This window comes from Brienomyrus brachyistius, chromosome 15 (assembly GCF_023856365.1).
Source record: "Brienomyrus brachyistius isolate T26 chromosome 15, BBRACH_0.4, whole genome shotgun sequence".
In the NCBI taxonomy this organism is placed as follows: domain Eukaryota; kingdom Metazoa; phylum Chordata; class Actinopteri; order Osteoglossiformes; family Mormyridae; genus Brienomyrus; species Brienomyrus brachyistius.
In genome coordinates, this window is record NC_064547.1 from 22,227,224 (window position 1) to 22,246,234 (window position 19,011).

Genomic DNA, 19,011 nt, shown 5'->3' on the forward strand with positions numbered 1-19,011 from the left:
TCTGCGCCCACTGGTGCCAGTTGCGCCCTGGCCAGCTGCCTGTTTGCCCTGTTGGCAAAACTGACTTCTCGGAAAGATGGAGTCCTATGACGGTGCCGAGGGGAAAGTCATTAATCACTCCTGCACAACCATCCATTCTGCTGATAATGACTGTGTGCTTAATTGTACACCTGTGTCAGCAGTGGGTGTGGCTTAATCCTCTGCTTAATAGGGGCGTCTGCATTCTTTTGCCTGTAGTCTATATTATGGTGGCTGCTTATCCACTACACAGTCACAGTGTAATATACGTATTACTTTTCATCAATAAATTATACGTACAAATTTAAATCATCTAAAATGTTTTGTAAAACAGGAGTGGAAAACTATTTTCAGGCCGAATCATGCACTGTTTTAATATTTTGTTATCTGGTGCTAAATTGATGGTGACACAAGTATCACGGTGGGGAGTAACGTACTGGTACTCAGTACAGTATTATGTGGTGTACAGCTCTGCAAATCACTGCATCAAGATGCATAAAGAACTCAAGAAAAAAATCATTTTATTAAACCATACACATTCAAAATGGCCAGTTACACAACAATTATACAATTAATTTGTGCTTTGTGCAATTTTTTTATTTTGCTATTATGGAATATGACCATAATATAGTAATAAACGCCAACATTTACTATACATTGTTATAATTCATTAAACCTAAAGCTTTAAAAATAAATACACATTTAACTCCATCATAATTTCTAACATTAACACCATTTCATTAAAAAAATAATTACATCAAGACATTGTCATTGTTACGGTATAGTTAACATTGATTCTTTAATATTGTGCCTGTGGGGAAGGTTATTCTTTAAAACAAGTGACTCACTGGAATAGAAATATTTTTAAATATAGCCAGGTCACTTTTCCCAGTCACCAGTTCTGTCAATATCCCGAGACATTTAGCTGTTACTTGGGTGTTGTGCATCTCTCTATAATGAATATACGTATCACGTCTATCACACTTTTTTCTGAATAATAAAAACACATCCCTAAACGTAGTATGTATTTCAGTGGTCCCAATTTAAATGTGACCAAAAACACAAAAGTGTGAATATATATTGCAAAACTCAACTCCATTACCACACGATTGCACGTAGTTTATACAGCCACCAAATACAATGTTCTCCTACGAAGCACATTTTCATACTACTATATGGTTTACGATTGTAAACAGTACTCATACAAGACGATATAGTCACTGACCAAATGTAACCTTTGTGTACTGTGTGCAAAGTGTGTGAACATCCAAACGAGCTTTTGTCACAGGGTGCTGGACATTTCAAAAGCAGCGGTTTGTCATCAGAACTCAGCACGCATGATCAGCCCATCAAATGCACCTCGAACAGCGGGGTCAACTTGAAACGGACGGCCTCAGTCATGGTGTATTTACTGGCCACCTTGGTGAGTATTTTTCCCGGTGATTTCCTTGCTGCACACTGCTAAAAGCATGGCGGCCTACAGCGCTAAGAACTCCTGCCGTGCAATTTCACACAGCGTGTTTCCCACAGATAAATAAAGCGGTGTGACTCTGGAATTCCTGGCTCCCTCCGGCTCGTGATCATCATTGTGCGTTTCCTTGTTTTAGTCTGTCCTCAGTTATCCTGGATCTCACTGGCTCTTGTTAGCATTTAAATCCGCAGAGTGAACCAGTTGATTCAGGATAAGCAAATTAGTTCTGAGGGAGAGAGCTGGACACCTTACCTGCCTTTCAGTCATGAGAGGGAGGTCATTTTAAATCAAAAGAGGCTAATCTCACCATGCCAGTAAGTGAAGGCTTCTCTGTTTCCACGCCGTTAAATCTCTGATCGCTATTGAAGTTGTGCTGCCTTCCTTAGGGTACTACCAACATTGCGGTGCCAACAGAATTGCAACTCTAGACTGGGCCACTGCCCCTTCTGAAGGTGCCCAGGTTTGGCAGCCAAGGATTGAAAGTCAGCAGTCACACTGGATCACCCAGAGACAGACCTTAGCAGTGAGCAGTGGAAATCACCGGTAATGCATGAGTAAGACCAGCAGTAGACGGGCTGATGGAAGATGGGAAGAGAAGAATGATGTCATGGGGGCAAGGTGAAGCGCTGGGGAGAGAGAGCTGGGGGGGGGCGCTTCAGCAGGCACAGTTCTGAGGTAGCTGGGTCGGCTTGTCCGTCAGCTTTGTGGTTTTCGCCCCAGTCACCATGGCCGGGTCTGTGTCCACTCTTTCTGACATCTTGATGCAAATGATGTCCACGAGGCGCTCGAAGACCTGCCGCACATTGATGTTCTCCTTGGCACTCGCCTCGTAGTACTCAAACCCTGCAGATTTAGACACACGTCAGGGTTGTAGACCAATCATCCTACCCCAAGTCAGAGTCAAGTCACGAGTGACGAGCGGCTGAGTACAAGTCTGAGTCATATGAACATGTGACATGTTGTATGTCCAAATCCAAGTCAATATATACAAAATGTATGAACAGACAGAAAATTCTAACGTATAAAATATGAATTTACTAGTATTATTAAAGGGAGGCATTGTAGTGCAGTGGTTAGCACTGTTGACTCACACCTCTGAGACCTGAGTTTGAGTCTCTGCCCGAGTTCCCTGTGTGTGGAGTGTGCATGTTCTCCCCATGACGTCATGGGGTTTCCTCCGGGTACTCCGGTTTCCCCCCGCAGGCCAAAAACATGCTGAGGCTAATTGGAGTGTAATGCCCATAGGAGTGCCTGTGTGAGTGACTGGCGTGTGAGTGTGTTCCCTGCCTTACGCCCATAGGCTCTGGACCCCCCATGACCCAGAATGGGACAAGTGGTTTCAGGCAATGGATAGTTTTATTACAATGTTTTGTACAGTAAATGTAGATTTTCGGATTCATCTAGTGCTCGTCACAAATGTGATAATAAGCAAAGATTTATTTGTATTCAATACTGTTTTAGCACAAGAACCTCAATGACTTTTACTGGGGGTCCTGAGAAACAGGAATAAGAAGTCTACCTCCAAACGCAATATATAGTTCATAGTTGTTTGCTGATTTGATACCTATCGCAATTTTTTTATTTTTTTTCCTTTAGGCCATTTAAGGTGGTATACGGTCAAGACCATAAATATTTGGACAGACACAAAGTTTTTCAATGTTTAAGTTCTGTACATTAACACAATACATTTTAAAAGAAATTAGTCAGATGCAGTTGAAGTGCAGACTTTCAGCTTTAATTCGGTTGGTAGAACAAAAACTAAAAATGCATAAAAATGTGGGGAACTAAAGTAATTTTTCTACACAATCCACTCCTTTCAGGGGAAGTAATTGTCGTCATAAGTTAATGGACAAATTAATATAACTGCAAATAAAATGTTAGATTCTAATACTTAGTTGAAAACCCCTTTGCAGGCAATGACTGCCTGAAGTCCTGAACTCATGCATATGACCAGACGCTGGGTTTCCTCCTTTTTAATGCTCTGCCAGGCCTTTACTGCAGCAGCTTTCAGTTGCTGTTTGTTTGAGGGTCTTTCTGTCTTTAGCGAGTGAAATACATGCTCAATGGGATTGAGATCATGTGACTGACTTGGCCATTCGAGAATATTCCACTTCATTGCCCTAATGAAGTCCTTGGTTGCTTTCCCTGTGTGTTTTGGGTCATTGTCCACCTGTATTATGAAACACTGGCCAATCAATTCGGCTGCATTTGGCTGGATTTGAGCAGACATGATGTCTCTGAACACCTCAGCATTCATTCAGCTGCTTCCATCCTGTATCACATCATCAAGAGACACTAAAGACCCAGTGCCACTGGCAGCCATGCACGCCCAAGCCATCACACTGCCTCCACCATGTTTTACAGATGATGTGGTGTTCTTTGGATCATAAGCTGTTCCAGACCTTCTCCATACCTTTTTCTTTCCGTCATTCTGATACAGGTTGATCTTGGTTTCATCTGTCCAAAAAATGCTGTTCCAGAACTGTGCTGGCTTTTTTAGATGTTTTCTAGCAAAGTCCAATCTAGCCTTTCTATTCTTAAGGCGTATGGTGGTTTGCATCCTGCAGTGAACCCTCTGTATTTGCTTTCATGCAGTCTTCTCTTTATGGTGGACTTGGATATTGATACGCCGACCTCCAGGAGAGTGTTGTTCACTTGCTTGGCTGTTACGAAGGGGTTTCTCTTCACCATGGAAATGATTCTGCGATCATCCACCACAGTTGTCGTCCGTGGACGTCCAGGCCTTTTTGCATTGCTGAGTTCACCAAAGCTTTCTTTCTTTCTCAGGATGAATCAAACTGTGGATTTTGTCACTCCTAATGTTGCGGCAATTTCTCGAATAGTTTCTTTTCTGTTTTTGCAGCCTAAGGATGGCCTGTTTCACCTGCATACTGAGTTCCTTTGACCACATGTTGTATGTTCACACCTCAATCTTCCAAATGCAAACAAGACACCTCAAATCAACTCCAGGGCTTTTATCTGCTTAATTGATAATGAAAGAACAAAGGAATTGCCCACATCTGTCCATGAAATAGCTTTTAAGTGAATTGCCCAATTACTTTTTGCCCCTTTAAAAAGAGGGTGGCACATGCTAACGAGCTGAAACCCCTAAACCCTCCATCCAGTTTGACCGTGGATACCCTAAAATGACATCTGAGAGTCTGCAATTTATGTCCATGACCATCGTATAACTTCAGGTGGAATATATTTTAGTAAACAGGTAAAATAGTAAAACCTGTTATGGTCCTGATAGTACATTTACAGTAAATACAAGGGCTGTAACGCTAAGTATTGTCATATGCTTTTTGGCTACATGTTTTTGGTTCGGTAAATAAATAAATGCATTTCTAGACATGGGCGAAACCTAAATTCACAAGTAGATGTTCAACACAGAAAAAATTATGGTAACTGTGCCTGTTTGATTACGGCACATGCATGGAGACCCTCCCATGTCACTTAAATCAGTAGTTTGGGAACATTTTGGTTTCCCAGTAAATTACACCAACACAGGATGGAGAGTAATCAATAAGAATCACACTGTCTGTTGGCTCCGTCACACTGAATTCGGATGTTGCTGGAAACATATCAAACATGCTAAGTCATTTGAGACAACATCATCCGAGTAGAATTTTAGGCACTTTTACCAGGAAATTCACACAGGACCTGTAAATAAATAAATAAAACCTAAGGCTATATGGATATTTATTGTTATGCTGCAATCTTATTTAGATTTTTTATTTATTTGCCATATTTATTTTTAGTGTGCAAATTAGTGTCTGGCCCTGGCACCTTTAGCTGCAATAATTTGAAGTAAATAATGTGCAATTTTTCTGTGTGACTTTATCAGTCTCTAACAATGTTGTGGAGGAATTCTGGCCCACTCTTCATTACAGCATCGCTTCAGGTCATGGAGGTTTGCAGCCATTAGTTTATACACAGTTTTCTTAAGGTCCCACCGCAGTGGGGTTGAGGTCTGTGACTGAGCCACTCCTCCATTCTTTTCTTTTTCAGCCATTCTGTTGTAGATTTGCTGGGGTGCTTGGGATCACTGGCCTGTCGTGTGAGCCAATTTCAGCCAAGTTTTAGCTGTCAGACAGATGGCCTCACATTTGACTCGACAATACTTTGGCATACTTTGTTCATGGTCGAATCAATGACTGCAAGGTGCCCGGGTCCTGTGGCTGCAAAACAAATGCAAATCATCACCCCTTCATCACCGTGCTTGACAGCTGGTATGAAGTGTTTGTGCTGTTATGCTGTTTGCCTTTTGCTAAATGTGACATTGTGCATAATAACCAAACCTCTCCACTTCGGTCAAGGACATTGTTCTAAAAGTCTTGTGCTTTGCTCAAATGCAATTTGTATTTACATAATTTGAGACCTGCTAAGCACCAAATTATTTTTTTTTATTAAGTTCTGATGTGTAAAACCTTAAACTTGAAAGAGGGTGTACTTTCTTTTTCACATGACTGTACATACTGCTTATGAATGCTCTATGAACGCATTACGAAGGTGCATGAATGTTCTACGAATGCCTTATAAAGACATTATAAAGGTGCAGTTAATGCAAAGCGTCACCCAATTTTAAACAATCGATTTACACGTAACTAACTAATTATGTTGTACACATTTGTTACTGCTAATACATTTGCCCAGCTGGACTGGGCTGATTTTATTAAGGGATCGATATGCTGGTGTCTGACACCTCAGGCTACTAAGGTCAATGAGCCAGCATATGCAGACTTTTTCAGCACTATCTCATTTTAAATCCATAGTTTGGGCAAACAGTGGATCCTATAACTTACACCTAGACAGGAATGCAGCTTCAGCCATGAGAAAAAGTACAATCTTCCCAGGAGTGGACATCCCAGCAAATTCACCCTGCGGTCAGACTGTGCAGTGCTCAGAGAAATTGCGAAAAAACCCCAAGATCTACATCACAGACTCAACAGGCCTCATTTAGCATGTTAAATGTTTTAGTTCGTATCATTACAATCAGAAAAATACTGGCTTGTTGGGAAGGGTTGCCAGAGAGCCTCTTCTCTCCAAAAAGAACATGGCTATTGGCTTAGGTTTGCAAAGTTGCATCGGACTTCTGGAACAATGTCCTTTGGACAGGCGAGACCAAAGTAGAAATGTTTGATCATAATGTACAGCCCCACGTTTGGTGAAAACACAGCATGTTAGCAGAAACACCTCGTACCAGCTGTCAAGCATGATGATTTTGGTTTGTTTTGCAGGCACAAATCCTGGGCACCTTGCAGTCATTGAGTCGACCAAAAATTCCTCCGTATACCGAAGTGTGAAAATGTGAAGCCATCTGTCCAACAACTAAAACTTGGCCAAAATTGAGTCATGCAACAGGCCAATGATCCCAAGCACCCCAGCGAATCTACAACAGAATGGCTGGAAAGAAAAGAATCGAGGACTTGCAGTGGTTCAGTCACGGACCTCAACCCCACTGCGGTGGGACCTTAAGAAAACTGTGTATAAACTAATGGCTGCAAACCTCCATGACCTGAAGCGATGCTGTAATGAAGAGTCGGCCAGAATTCCTCCACAACAATGTGAGAGACTGAAAAGTCACACAGAAAATGACAGGCTTTCGAACCATGGGGTGTATTTAATTTTCATTTTGTACTGATTTTGGCTTGATTTTTGTTAAATGATGACACAGTGGAATCTGTTGTGTGTCGTTTTACACCTGAGGTTACATTTAAGTGATTTTAGAACCTGGTAGGCAGCAGATGATATTTTTTATTATATCCTGAAACATGAAACCATAGAACTGAAATTATACCATAACATCCTAAGGTCCCTCAGTGGCTTTAATGCACATCAATAACAATCATTATAAGATTACACCATTGTAATGTTTGTAATTATTGTTATTTTTTACTACAATTTCAGCACCTGCTGCAGCTATAAAGTACTATCAAGATTAACCACCATAACTGCTAAATTAATATAAATTTTAAAATGTTATTGTTACTACATCAGTCTACAGCTAACAGTGCGGCATGGGTTAGGTCACTACTGGGGCGTCTCTCACTCACCCAGCTGGTCGGCCAGCTGTTTGCCTTTTTCTGGAGCCACTACCCTCTCGTCATCCATGTCGCACTTATTCCCCACCAGTATCACCTGGGCGTTGTCCCAGGAGTACGTCTTAATCTGGGTCGCCCTGGAACAGAGAACATCCAAACACCTCAGGCACCTGTTATCAGTGAGAGAGCTGGTATACATTCTATGACAGCATCTTATTTATTTTCTAGTCTAGACGTGACATCACTTCCTGTTGGGCTCCTTAGGTTAATCATAGACCGGTCTAGTTCTTCCACACTTTTTACTGACTTAACATTTAACAGCTCGTCACAGAACGTTTGTGGGGTTTGTTAGCAAGCGCTGGCTAGTAACATACGGGATTAAATGCAATGAAAAATTCCAATTGATTAATGTCATGTGACATGCACCTGCAGGGGCCATTTCGCAATTTAATTTATAAGCACACTGAAGCATCCACAACTGCATGTAGGTTGTAAAACTATTAGACACACATAACGACAAGTGTGTCAAGGTTTTAATGCAATATTGATATAATAATATAATCCTATTATATCTTATTATCTTATAGTATATATCTTATTGTATCAGACTTTACCATAATCAAAAACTCAAATTACGGGGACAAGGACAAAGAGAAATTACCTAGTATTATTCACACTAAATAATTCTTAGGGGCAAACTGAATATCCAATTGAAACAAAACCGACTGTCATCTGATCGATTAACTGAAGGGCTACTGTGAAATAAATGGCAGATAATTTTAATTATGGGACTAATGGCTCATGGCACACAGAACACTGAGCCGTGCTGCGTATGGAGCCGCGTAGCCGTGGATCGGACTTGTCAGTCCAACACATCCCACAAATGCTTGATAAGTACCTCGTCATCCACATATACAGGACATGGGTTTCATCAGACAGGTTTCATTCTTCCATTTTTCCAAGGTGCAGTTCCGTTACTTGTGTGCTGACTGTGGGCACTTTTAGACGCACGGGCACATCGCGGTTGCACAGCCCAATACGCGGCAGGGTTCCGCGCACTGTGTCGTGACACAGCAGTCCAGTGACCACGATCGACATTATCTGCCATTTTTGCATCTCACATCGAGAAATCTTTGCGTCCCAACACCCTGTTGCCAGTTCGTGGTTCTTCCCTCCTCAGGTCACTCTCAGCAGGTCCTCACCATGCCTGACCCCACAAGCCGTGGCATTTCAGACATGCTCAGTTGTCTGGCAATGATTTGTGCCTCGTCAAAGTCACTCAAATCATTACCCCTGCAACTTCTGCATTCAACATATTGACTACGAATATTGAATGTTAGCTTACTGTCTGATATTTCTTGGAGCTTGACATGCTTCATTTTTTACTAGATGGTCGACATAATTCTGCTTCACATGGGGGGGGGGTGTCATAATGTTTTGGCTCATGAGTTTATATGATCAGTGTAAAACAAATAGGATTTGTATGCATCCATACAAGAATTTTTCATAATCATGCACTGTTCCAATGTGGGATTTGAGATAAAAACATTAACTAAGAAATGAAAATCCAGGATGCATTAGTTTATTCCCAAGACCAGTGTTTTCCAACCCGGTTCTTGGGGACTCACAGATAATCCATGGCAGGGAGCTGGGAGGGAGCAAAAACGTGGACCGGCTGTGGGTCCCCGAGGACCGGAGTGGGAACCACTGAAATGGAAAGCACAGTGTATTCCACTATCTAAGCCCTACCGCTCTGTTACTGGGAGTGGAGTCAAAATGTGTCAATCACAATCTATAAACAAATATAATAGACAGCCTCATCCTCTCGGGCCAGCCACTCACCAGTCCTGCACGGCGTTGAAAGACTCTTCGTTGCAGATGTCATACATGAGGATGAAGCCCATGGCTCCCCTGTAGTAGGCAGTGGTGATTGTCCTGTATCTCTCCTGTCCTGCCGTGTCCTGTAGAATGTACCATACACCACATCAAACCCAAGAAGAATGGGAGATGTGTGCTCATGCATCAATTTTCCATACCAGTTATTCTCCAGTATAGGTTACAATGACCCTGAGGCTATAAAAACACACTGTGCACTGGATGCCAGTGCATTGCTGGGATCACACTCACACACTACTGGCAGTTTGCAGGTGCCAGTTTGACTAGCTGCATGTTTTAGGACAGTGGGACGAAATCACAGAAACTACTTTTATTATTGTATTAGAATGCATATGCGTAAATAAATCAGACATACCATAAATGACATTTTTTTTAATCATTATCATTATTTTTACTACTGTAGGGGAATAATTCCCATCACACCAGTTAACTCTTTGGCCACACCCACCCATAGAAATGTATATTTGTACTATTCTTGACATTTTAGATATATAACAAAGACATCAGAACTATAAAATAACATACATGCATTATGCGCTAACCAAAAAAGTATTAAATGAAAAATGTTCATTTGTTAGGTTTTTGGGGCCAGCTCTGTGGATGAGGTTGCTGGATTAAATCCCTGGGTCGGTAGAATGATTCCACGCCCCTGAGCAAGGCCCTTAACCCCAATTGCTCCAGGGACTGGCTGATCCTACTGTCTCCTCTACACCAGTTCCATGAGGCGGCCTCCTGGGCTGCTTCTCCAGCTGTCCTGAAGGAGGCATCACATATATGCTGAGCAGTCATTGGACGCTTTGTTCCTTCAGTCAAACTCCTCCCAAACCATTTCTCCTGTGTTTAGGTTAGGTGGCCATGTCACGTAATGCAACACAATCACTCTCCTTTGTAGGCAACTTGGCGCGTCCAAACCTTTGACTCGTACTGTATGATTAACTTATGACTAAGCAATAACACAGCCCTAAAGAACAGTCCTTAGTTTCAGGCTTCATCCTCCCTGAGAAATTGGCCTGTTCCGAGACCACAGCACACAACGTCAAATATCTGTGAAAAATGATGATGATATACAAAAATGATATACACGGTCCTGTAATGTGTCCCCAATGCGGCTTCATGCCACAACACCCAGAAGACCCAGCACAGCGGCCTCAGACGCCCAGTCCGGCTGCGTTTCACCCATAAAATGTTGACGAGCTGCCGACGAGGAAGATGCGAGCTGCTCGTTCCACGGACTCTTTCATTTGATCAAAATTACACGTTAATTAAATGGCCTTGGAGCACAGCAGCTGTTCGCGAGGCTTTGGTGATGCCAGATGTAGCCGGCCCACTGTGCCGTCTTCACACCCCGATGAGCTGGACTGCCCGTCGCGTAATAAACCACAGCTTTGGCTATCACCCTCGGGACACTAATTGCACCTGACAACAGTACCCATCACAATCACCTATTAACCTTAATCACCCAGAACAGACTGCCTGTAATCTTCCACGGCATCTAAGATACTGTCTGCTGCCATGACGAGGAGTTATTTCTGGTGTTTTTGGTCAAACAATTAGTTTTCTGCTCCAAATATTGTACTCCGATCCCCCACACATTCCATTTAACAGTAACGCTTTACGTGACGGAGCACAAATAATATAGTATTACTTAAGTGTTAATTAACTACAACCTAAGTCTTAATTAATACTGATCTCATGTACATTCATCATTAATGAATTGTAACGCATGTTTTATCTGATGTAGTTACTATGTTACTATACCTTAAGTCAGTAAACCTTTGTGAACTACTGAAGGAATTACTGAAGGAATAACTAATGAAATACTGATTTCATGTTTGATGTTCAGGTTGCCACATTTTATCGCAACTATATTTGTTCACCATTTGTACTTGAGTAGTAACTGAGTTATTACTAAGTATTTGTGCCCCATCAAGTAAAGTGTTACCCTTCTAAAGGAACAGACACCATGCGTTAATCCATTTCACCAAACCTTCCTCGTATCAGGGATGGGATACCATGCCTTTCCCAGAAGCACTTAGCCGAGGTAGAGTCGCGATGAACGCAGAGCCAATTCCAGGAATTACAGGGCAGTGACCAGGCTTGTCATACTCAACGCAAACCGCACGTTTCCAGACAGTGGGTGGGAAGCCAATGATCAGAACACGCAAAAAAACAGGGAGGAAATGGAAGCCAGGACTCTGGAGGTGTGAGGCCATGGTACCCCCTCATCGCCGGCCACGTCATCGCCGAATTAGTCATCGGCATTCATACATCGTGGAAATAGCATTTAAAAACAGTTTATTAGGCTTAGTATGCAACAACACTTAGCAATCTGCCTGCATTGTGTCCCACCATTAACTGCAATGAATGAATAGATTTGTTTTTTTTTGTCATCGATGCTCTTGGCCTTTTGCCTAGCTCCATTCATCAGAAATCATAGTACTGTTACCTTCACTGAAGGCACATCGTTACCGCATGCTTATTGAATGCTTTTGAGGATAACAGGTTTGACTGTCTCTTAACCTTTACTTATCATTTCATTCTCACCACATCACAAAACCTCGGACCAGCACCAAGCCGAGGCTTGATAGAACATGACATGTCTGGGTGTTTGTTTCATGTCGTGTTCTCTGTGACTGTGTTGTCGTGTTCTCTGTGGCTGTGTTGTCGTGTTCTCTGTGGCTGTGTTGTCGTGTTCTCTGTGGCTGTGTTGTCGTGTTCCCTGTGGCTGTGTTGTCGTGTTCCCTGTGACTGTGTTGTCTTGTTCCCTGTGGCTGTGTTGTCGTGTTCTCTGTGGCTGTGTTGTCGTATTATCTGTGGCTGTGTTGTCGTTTTCTCTGTGGCTGTGTTGTCGTGTTCTCTGTGGCTGTGTTGTCGTGTTCTCTGTGACTGTGTTGTCGTGTTCTCTGTGGCTGTGTTGTTGTTTTCTCTGTGGCTGTGTTGTTGTTTTCTCTGTGACTGTGTTGTCGTTTTCTCTGTGGCTGTGTTGTTTTCTCTGTGACTCTGTTGTTGTGTTATCTGTGGCTGTGTTGTTGTTTTCTCTGTGGCTGTGTTGTCGTTTTCTCTGTGACTGTGTTGTCGTGTTCTCTGTGACTGTGTGGTCGTGTTATCTGTGACTGGGTTGTTGTGTGTGGCATAAACACATAATGTGTCATGGCCAACATAAAAGTATTAACGCAGTTTTTAACAACACACTCCTTTCTCCTGATAGAGGAGCATTAATGATCGATTCTGTCACTGGCCCCGGGTCCCCAAGGGGCCATTTTAATTGCATCAGACAAAGCCAGCCTGGGAGTCCTGTGAAATGCTGCTTCCATGGCAACCGTCATTGATGAGGCGAGTCTGCCAGAACCTCTGACCTTCTCAAGCTCAGGAGGAATTGCTCTAAAAGCCTGACTCTGGGGTCTGGTGGCAGTGCCGCACGCCTGCGTGCTGGGAGGTGACTAGTGCGGCTCTAGGTTTCACAGTGATGTGCGGCTGGGGGGTCAGATGCAGATGAAGCTGTTTTTCCACCGACCGGCACCAAAGAGCCAGTCTCTTTTATTATTTAGATCTTTCATTCATGTGCAGCTGCGGATTGCAGATATTTTATGCATTTCTGATGTGTGTGTGTGAGCATATTTGCATATATGTTGGGACAGTTTTCTCCCACATGGTCAAAACATATATACTGTTGGGTGAAATGAAGTCCCTGGGTTTCCCATAGTGCACTGCATGTCTGTGTTTAGCCCAACAATGGACCAGCAACCAATCCAGTGTGTCCCCTGCCTTTATTAATATATTCAATTCTCCAGGTACTCCGATTTCCTCGCATAGTCCTAAAACATATTGAGGTTATCTGAACTCACCAAGTCGCCCATAGGTGTGCTTGTGCAAGTCCCTGGAGTGTGAGTGTGCCCTGTGATGGGCTGGCGCCCCATCCTGGGTCATTCCCTGTCCTGCGTCAATAGCTTCCAGACACCAGACCCCCTGTGACCCTGAACAGCACCAGCAGGTACAGAAAATGAATGGATGTATGGATCAAATTATGCCTATTGTATTTTAATAGACTGACTAGTATAATTGTGCAAACAGGGGTGAACCCTCTGTATTTGATTCAATGTAAGCAGTTCGGTGAGGCAGGAGTCATGGCCTTGCGTATGTATGACTGTACTATGTACTAAATAGCAGAAAATTCTGGTAATAGTGGATATAAGCTCTCTGATCGGGTTCTTTATGGAAATAAAAACAACAGATGTAATGCATTCATGTATCCTGGCTTTTGTGAGAGTCTACTGTACAAAATTCATACAAAATATTTGGTCGTCTGCTCAAAATGTCCCTAAGCGTACCCCACAATGAGGGGGGGGGGGGAGGGGGCTCCATGTAAGAGAAATCCGCACAAAGTGACCTAGCGTGCAGGCGGAGGGCCTGCTGCGGGAGCCCTGCCACCCACAAGCAGGTCCAAATCCCTGGGACGAGCTGGAGGGACAGTGGCCTGACAAACTCGGGGAAAGTGCCGGCCTCAATGCTTTCCTTTTTGGGGATGATGGTTGGTTCTGCTGAGAGAAGGCAGGTGATGTGATATCAGCATCACTGAGACTAGATACTGGCATCAGTGACAGGCCTCTTCCGCTGCTGTCCCTCTCGTCCTTCTTCTCCAAGGTGCATCTCTGGACTGCGTGCATTTTTCCACGTGTTATTAGGTCATTTATAGAAATGTCTGCTAAGTTCAACTGAGACGTCAAATTCAAGATCACAGCTGAATTGTTATTAAACCAGTAGGATGTAAACTATTCTCTCTGTCAGTGACCATGCAATACCAGCAGAAACAAATTAAAGGATAATTAGTTGTACATCCTTTCCTCATTTATTTAGCACATGAAACTGTGCGTAAACTTTGGGCAGCTCAGTTATAATCACTCAAGCAGAGTTAAATATTAAACTTCCGTTACAGGGGGTCACAGAACATAAGTCAATGAACTACTGGCACGAGATGAATCAACAAAATAATTGTTATCATTTCACATGAAGGAAACATCATTGTTTTGTCTTAAAGTCCACTACCCTAAAGAAGCAAAACTAACTCATCCAATTTCTGAGTAACATTGTCACTATTGATTAACATAGAAAACTCCTGAATTATGACTAATTGTTTTAAGCATTAAACATTAGACACTAAAGCACTTAGGAGTTTCTTTATGTAATTTATGAGTAGCTTTTTTTGGGGTGTGGGGGGGTTATATTCTGTTATGTATTTATCAGAATCAGTTGCTATAATGGTTTCTTCAGAAAGACCTCTATAATGTGATGTATTACGTCAATCAGTCAATTACCTTAGTTTTGCTAAAAGAGTCTCATGGTTTTCATCTCAGACAATAATGAAATTCCTGATAATGGACTAGTCCATGGTCCATAAATATAACCACACAAAAACCTCAATGTAAAGTGTGTGTGGTCGCGGTTCGAATGCGTGGCTGGTGGAGAACTCACACGGCTGTGGAAACCTCAAGAAAGAGCTGTAATGCCAAAATGTGCTGCAGGGCAGACAAAAAATATCGGAGCTAATGCTTTGCTCTCACCTGTATAAGTATCTCATGCAGAGTAAGAAGGGATAACTAATTATTTGGAAAACCAAAGAATTCCTATTCACCACTACACACACTTGTACAAATGGCTATGATGACTAATTACAATAAAGTAAATGGAAACTATCAAATGCATTTCCAGATCTACAGAATCAACCAAACCAAACACGAGTAACAGAAACCCTGTTTAGACACCCACTGTATAGCTATTAGTTACAGAAACGTTGATATTCGCAAAACTGGCGAAGCAGCCAGGCTTCCCAGGCTTATACCAGACAGCAGGGATACAGTAGATAGGCAGGCAAACAAACCGCAGCGATTCTGAAGGCAACAGAGGAGAAATGGCCAATCAGCTGCCATTCACTCGGGTTTAGCCTCATCCATGTGACACGAGCCAGCCAGCGTCATGTGACGCACAGACACCTCGGCCTCCTTCCACCGCCTGACTTGAGAGCAGCGATATATGACTGACTACACAGCCTGATTATAAACATGGACAATTTTTTTAAATACTTGAAATATTCAACAGTGAAATCAACAACAGCCAGTCACTGTTAATAGATATTAGTCTCCTCAAAACATTGTTGTTTTTGCATTATGTTCCTTTTATGACAAAACTGTATCTATATTTGCTAATGTTTTCTATTCTGTTATTTAGCATATAATGTAATTGGTACAATCAATATATGTATTCAATTGACACCATTTACTCTGCATTAACACTGAATTAGTTACATAGTTACATTGAAGTTCTACACCATGCATGTGTAATCAAAGAGTTCCATGTATAAGTTATAACACACATTCACAAGAAGGAGGACTGGATGCACGGATATACATTTAACAAACATTTGACAGAAAACAGGATACAGAATTCGCACATTTGCCCTTAGTTGCAGCAGCTGCGTTTCACTAAGGCTTAATTACTAATGAATTATGTTCAACTTAAGCAACGCATGTTTCCCAGCAATTATAAGCAAAATTCTCATGCCGCAGAAAACCTGCTTGGGGCCTTAATAGGCAGACTCTGATTACATAACGTTTCATCCGTGCTAAACTGTAAACATGGCTAGCTATGGAAGAGCCAGGCCAGCCTGCGGTGTGGCTGTGGGACATCTGGTGGTTAGTACAGCTTTGTAAACAGATCCACTTAACCAGAATTCTTATACAGTTTCAGCTATGCACTCTTTACATTTCTAATCAATATAGAAATGACTTGCGTCTGACCGTAGGTGTCAGAGTGACACCAGCAGTGTTCCACTTCATTCTCAGGATGAAATACTATTACTATTACTAATACTATTTGTAGATTACAGTTTTATATAATGGGGGGAGGCTGCAGACACGTCCATATGAGACGAAGTTGGGTGACAAAATCAGCTTCCATTTTTAGATAATTTAGATCAATGTAAAAGAGTCTCTCTTAATGCCCCCCAACCCCTAGATGTCTGGACCGTAAAGTCCTGCCCCCTCAGCCCCCTGTCCCCAGGACCCAAAGCAAGCCTCATCTCTCCTGTGGATTTCCCCAGTTTGGTGCCCCCCGGGTCCCTGACTCCCTCTAATTATGCCCATTTTACCCACCCAGGGTTGTTTGTGCCCCAAATAATGCCCCTGCCACGTCCTTCCATTCCCAAGCATTTCTACCTTAAAAGGGTCGTCTGAATGGCACAGGCAGGAGAAAGGGCACCAAAGTGAGAGGTGTAACGTTAAACTTCACCAGGCAGCCTTTGCGGCTCTGCTACAGTGTCTGCTGTAGCCCTCTGCTTACACCCGGATAATCAGGCCTAAAGGCTTTACTGGTTGGGAATGATACAGCATCATGGCTTCGCCAATGGCCAGGCTCAGACTCTTCGTGACACTAACTGAGTCACAGCAAGCCTCATATGCCCGTTCCTCCGCGAGGGCAGAGGGCTCCTGACCCGCGTATGTCCTCCAAGCCAGAACGCCTAACCGGCGGTACTCACCCAGATTTGAAGTTTGATCCGCTTGTCATTCCGGTAGACGGTCTTCACCTTGAAATCGATGCCCACCGTGCTCACAAAGGAGTTGCTGAAGGAGTCGTCGGCGTACCGGAACAGGAAGCTGGTCTTGCCCACGCTGCTGTTGCCGATGATCAGAAGCTTGAACATGTAGTCGAAGTTCTGATCGGAGCCGTCTCTCTGACCCATACGATAGTCGGCCGCTGCCATCTTGAGATGCAGATCGGGCAGGGGAGAAGGAACATGCCCTGAATTTAACTAGCACCGGAAAAGTTATCAGGAATTCATGGAACAGCTCCACGTTCCAAAAAATTTACCAGGAGATAACAGATCTTAGAGGGTGGAAGCAGATTATAGAAACGTGTATAAGCACTAATGAAAGTTATTAAGTGGGAAAATCACAATCAGGTATTTGAAGACTCCTGGCCAAGTCAACACAGTATATTTCCATCATCCTAAATATACTATAGCGGCTACTGCAACCTCAGGGAAACTGCAAGAGACGACGGGGAATGAGAAACATTCAGAAAGAGAAATATCCCCAGTAACCATGGGAAACCGAAAAGTTTCCGGGAAATGGCGCTCTAAGGATGTGCGGCAAAGGTTGGGCGTTAATCCCGGCACATTTTAAAGTCATTAAGTTTGCAAGCATCGAAATGCCGGCGAGAGAATGAACCAGCGAGGGGTGGGTGCGCTCATCCGCACTTCATCCCCATCACACATTTCAGGGGGGTGGGAGACCGCAAGTAACCACCTGATTGTTGATGCGCAAACACTATACACCTGTACTGCATCTGTATAAGAGAGCATAAAGGACAAAAAGACTCTCATCTGCTCCTTATGAGACATGCAGTCAAGATGTCATGCCGGATGTACATGCGTGGACGTATGTTTATGTAGAATACATAGCCTATATGTTGCGCTAATTTCAAATTAATTTTAAATCCGAAGTCCCGTATTTTAACAGGACAAAAACACACATATGCGCTGATCCTTACGAAGGGAAATCATACTGAAGCATTATTCGAAGAATGAGATCTTACCCTTGTGCGACGATCGTCTGCTTAATCAGGCTGTGATCAAAGATGCGACCAGGGTGGCGTTAGACTCCTCCGAGCGAAACGATCCCCGTTTCACGCTACAGCCAGGCAGCCGAAAAGCGAGGAGAACAAACCTCAGCCCCTGCGATGTTTCACACACGTTCACAAAAGATAACATGCATGGCAAACAGCGCAGAGGAAATGCACCGTTTTGTGACTCGCAAGAGCGCCGCGTTAAATGGACGCAGCCCCCGTCTGGAGGAGGCAATGGCTTTAACATACAAGGTGGAGCATCGCAGGAGATGGGCAGAGTCTCACCTCCCCCCCCCCCCCTCGCAGGGACAAGCGTACACTAACCTGCTTTCCTCGCCGACGGCTACTGGGATCAATGGGAGAGCAATCGGCAAAACTGGTGAATAAATAATAATCAATACTGTCCAGGCGAAAGCATAGAGTTGTCTTATGAGTCATCCGCGATCGTTTTATTTTATTTTTAGTCGCCAATGGAAACACAAATTAACGTGAGTCATCGCCACATGTCACCAAGTCATTCGCGTAACGTACAAGCTCGGTTCATATCGTGTCGGTAACAGAAATGTCATTGTAAAAATAAAAAAAACAACATACGATCGCTATGCCATTTACCAATGTGCAAATAAATAACAAGTAAAATAAAGCGATACTTCTAACATTTCTCGTAACACACCATGCATATTATTCATATGAATTTTCCTTAGAAAATAAAAGGGAATAACGCATTTATTTTAAGTCGCGCAATTTACCCTACAAGTCACTACACTTACGCCAAATAATAGAGACTTTTCAATAAAACCCTACAGAGATACATGGATTTAGGGACATGATGTACAGATACTCTAAATGTAACCTCACGTTACTTAAGAGATTTGTGTGCTATGTATGTTTTTTTAACCTGTTGATGAATTCCTCTCTCTACTCATGGGTTACAACAGATGAGTACGGCAGAAAATAAGCATTGTG

General features: G+C 43.0%; 1 protein-coding gene across 1 annotated transcript; it reads right to left on the reverse strand.

The window, feature by feature from the left end:
- Nucleotides 1-550: 550 nt before the first annotated feature.
- rab3b (RAB3B, member RAS oncogene family) lies at nt 551-18,919 on the reverse strand. Its single transcript, XM_048976466.1, has 6 exons — nt 18,370-18,919; nt 18,016-18,110; nt 16,958-17,182; nt 9,376-9,494; nt 7,546-7,670; nt 551-2,332 (listed from the first exon to the last, which is right to left on the reverse strand). Exons 3-6 carry the CDS (start codon nt 17,180-17,182, stop codon nt 2,145-2,147), a joined length of 657 nt encoding a protein of 218 aa, XP_048832423.1. The 5' UTR covers nt 18,016-18,110; nt 18,370-18,919; the 3' UTR covers nt 551-2,144.
- Between the last annotated feature and the right edge of the window lie 92 nt (nt 18,920-19,011).

What these genes read in the sequence shown, in the direction of transcription:
- rab3b (XM_048976466.1), bottom strand. Translation starts at nt 17,182, where the DNA reads ATGGCAGCGGCCGACTATCGTATGGGTCAGAGAGACGGCTCCGATCAG. An exon ending in TTCAACGCCGTGCAGGACTG is followed by an intron (nt 7,671 to 9,375) that starts GTGAGTGGCTGG and finishes TCTCTGTTCCAG; the next exon opens with GGCGACCCAGATTAAGACGT. An exon ending in ACAGCTGGCCGACCAGCTGG is followed by an intron (nt 2,333 to 7,545) that starts GTGAGTGAGAGA and finishes CTAAATCTGCAG; the next exon opens with GGTTTGAGTACTACGAGGCG.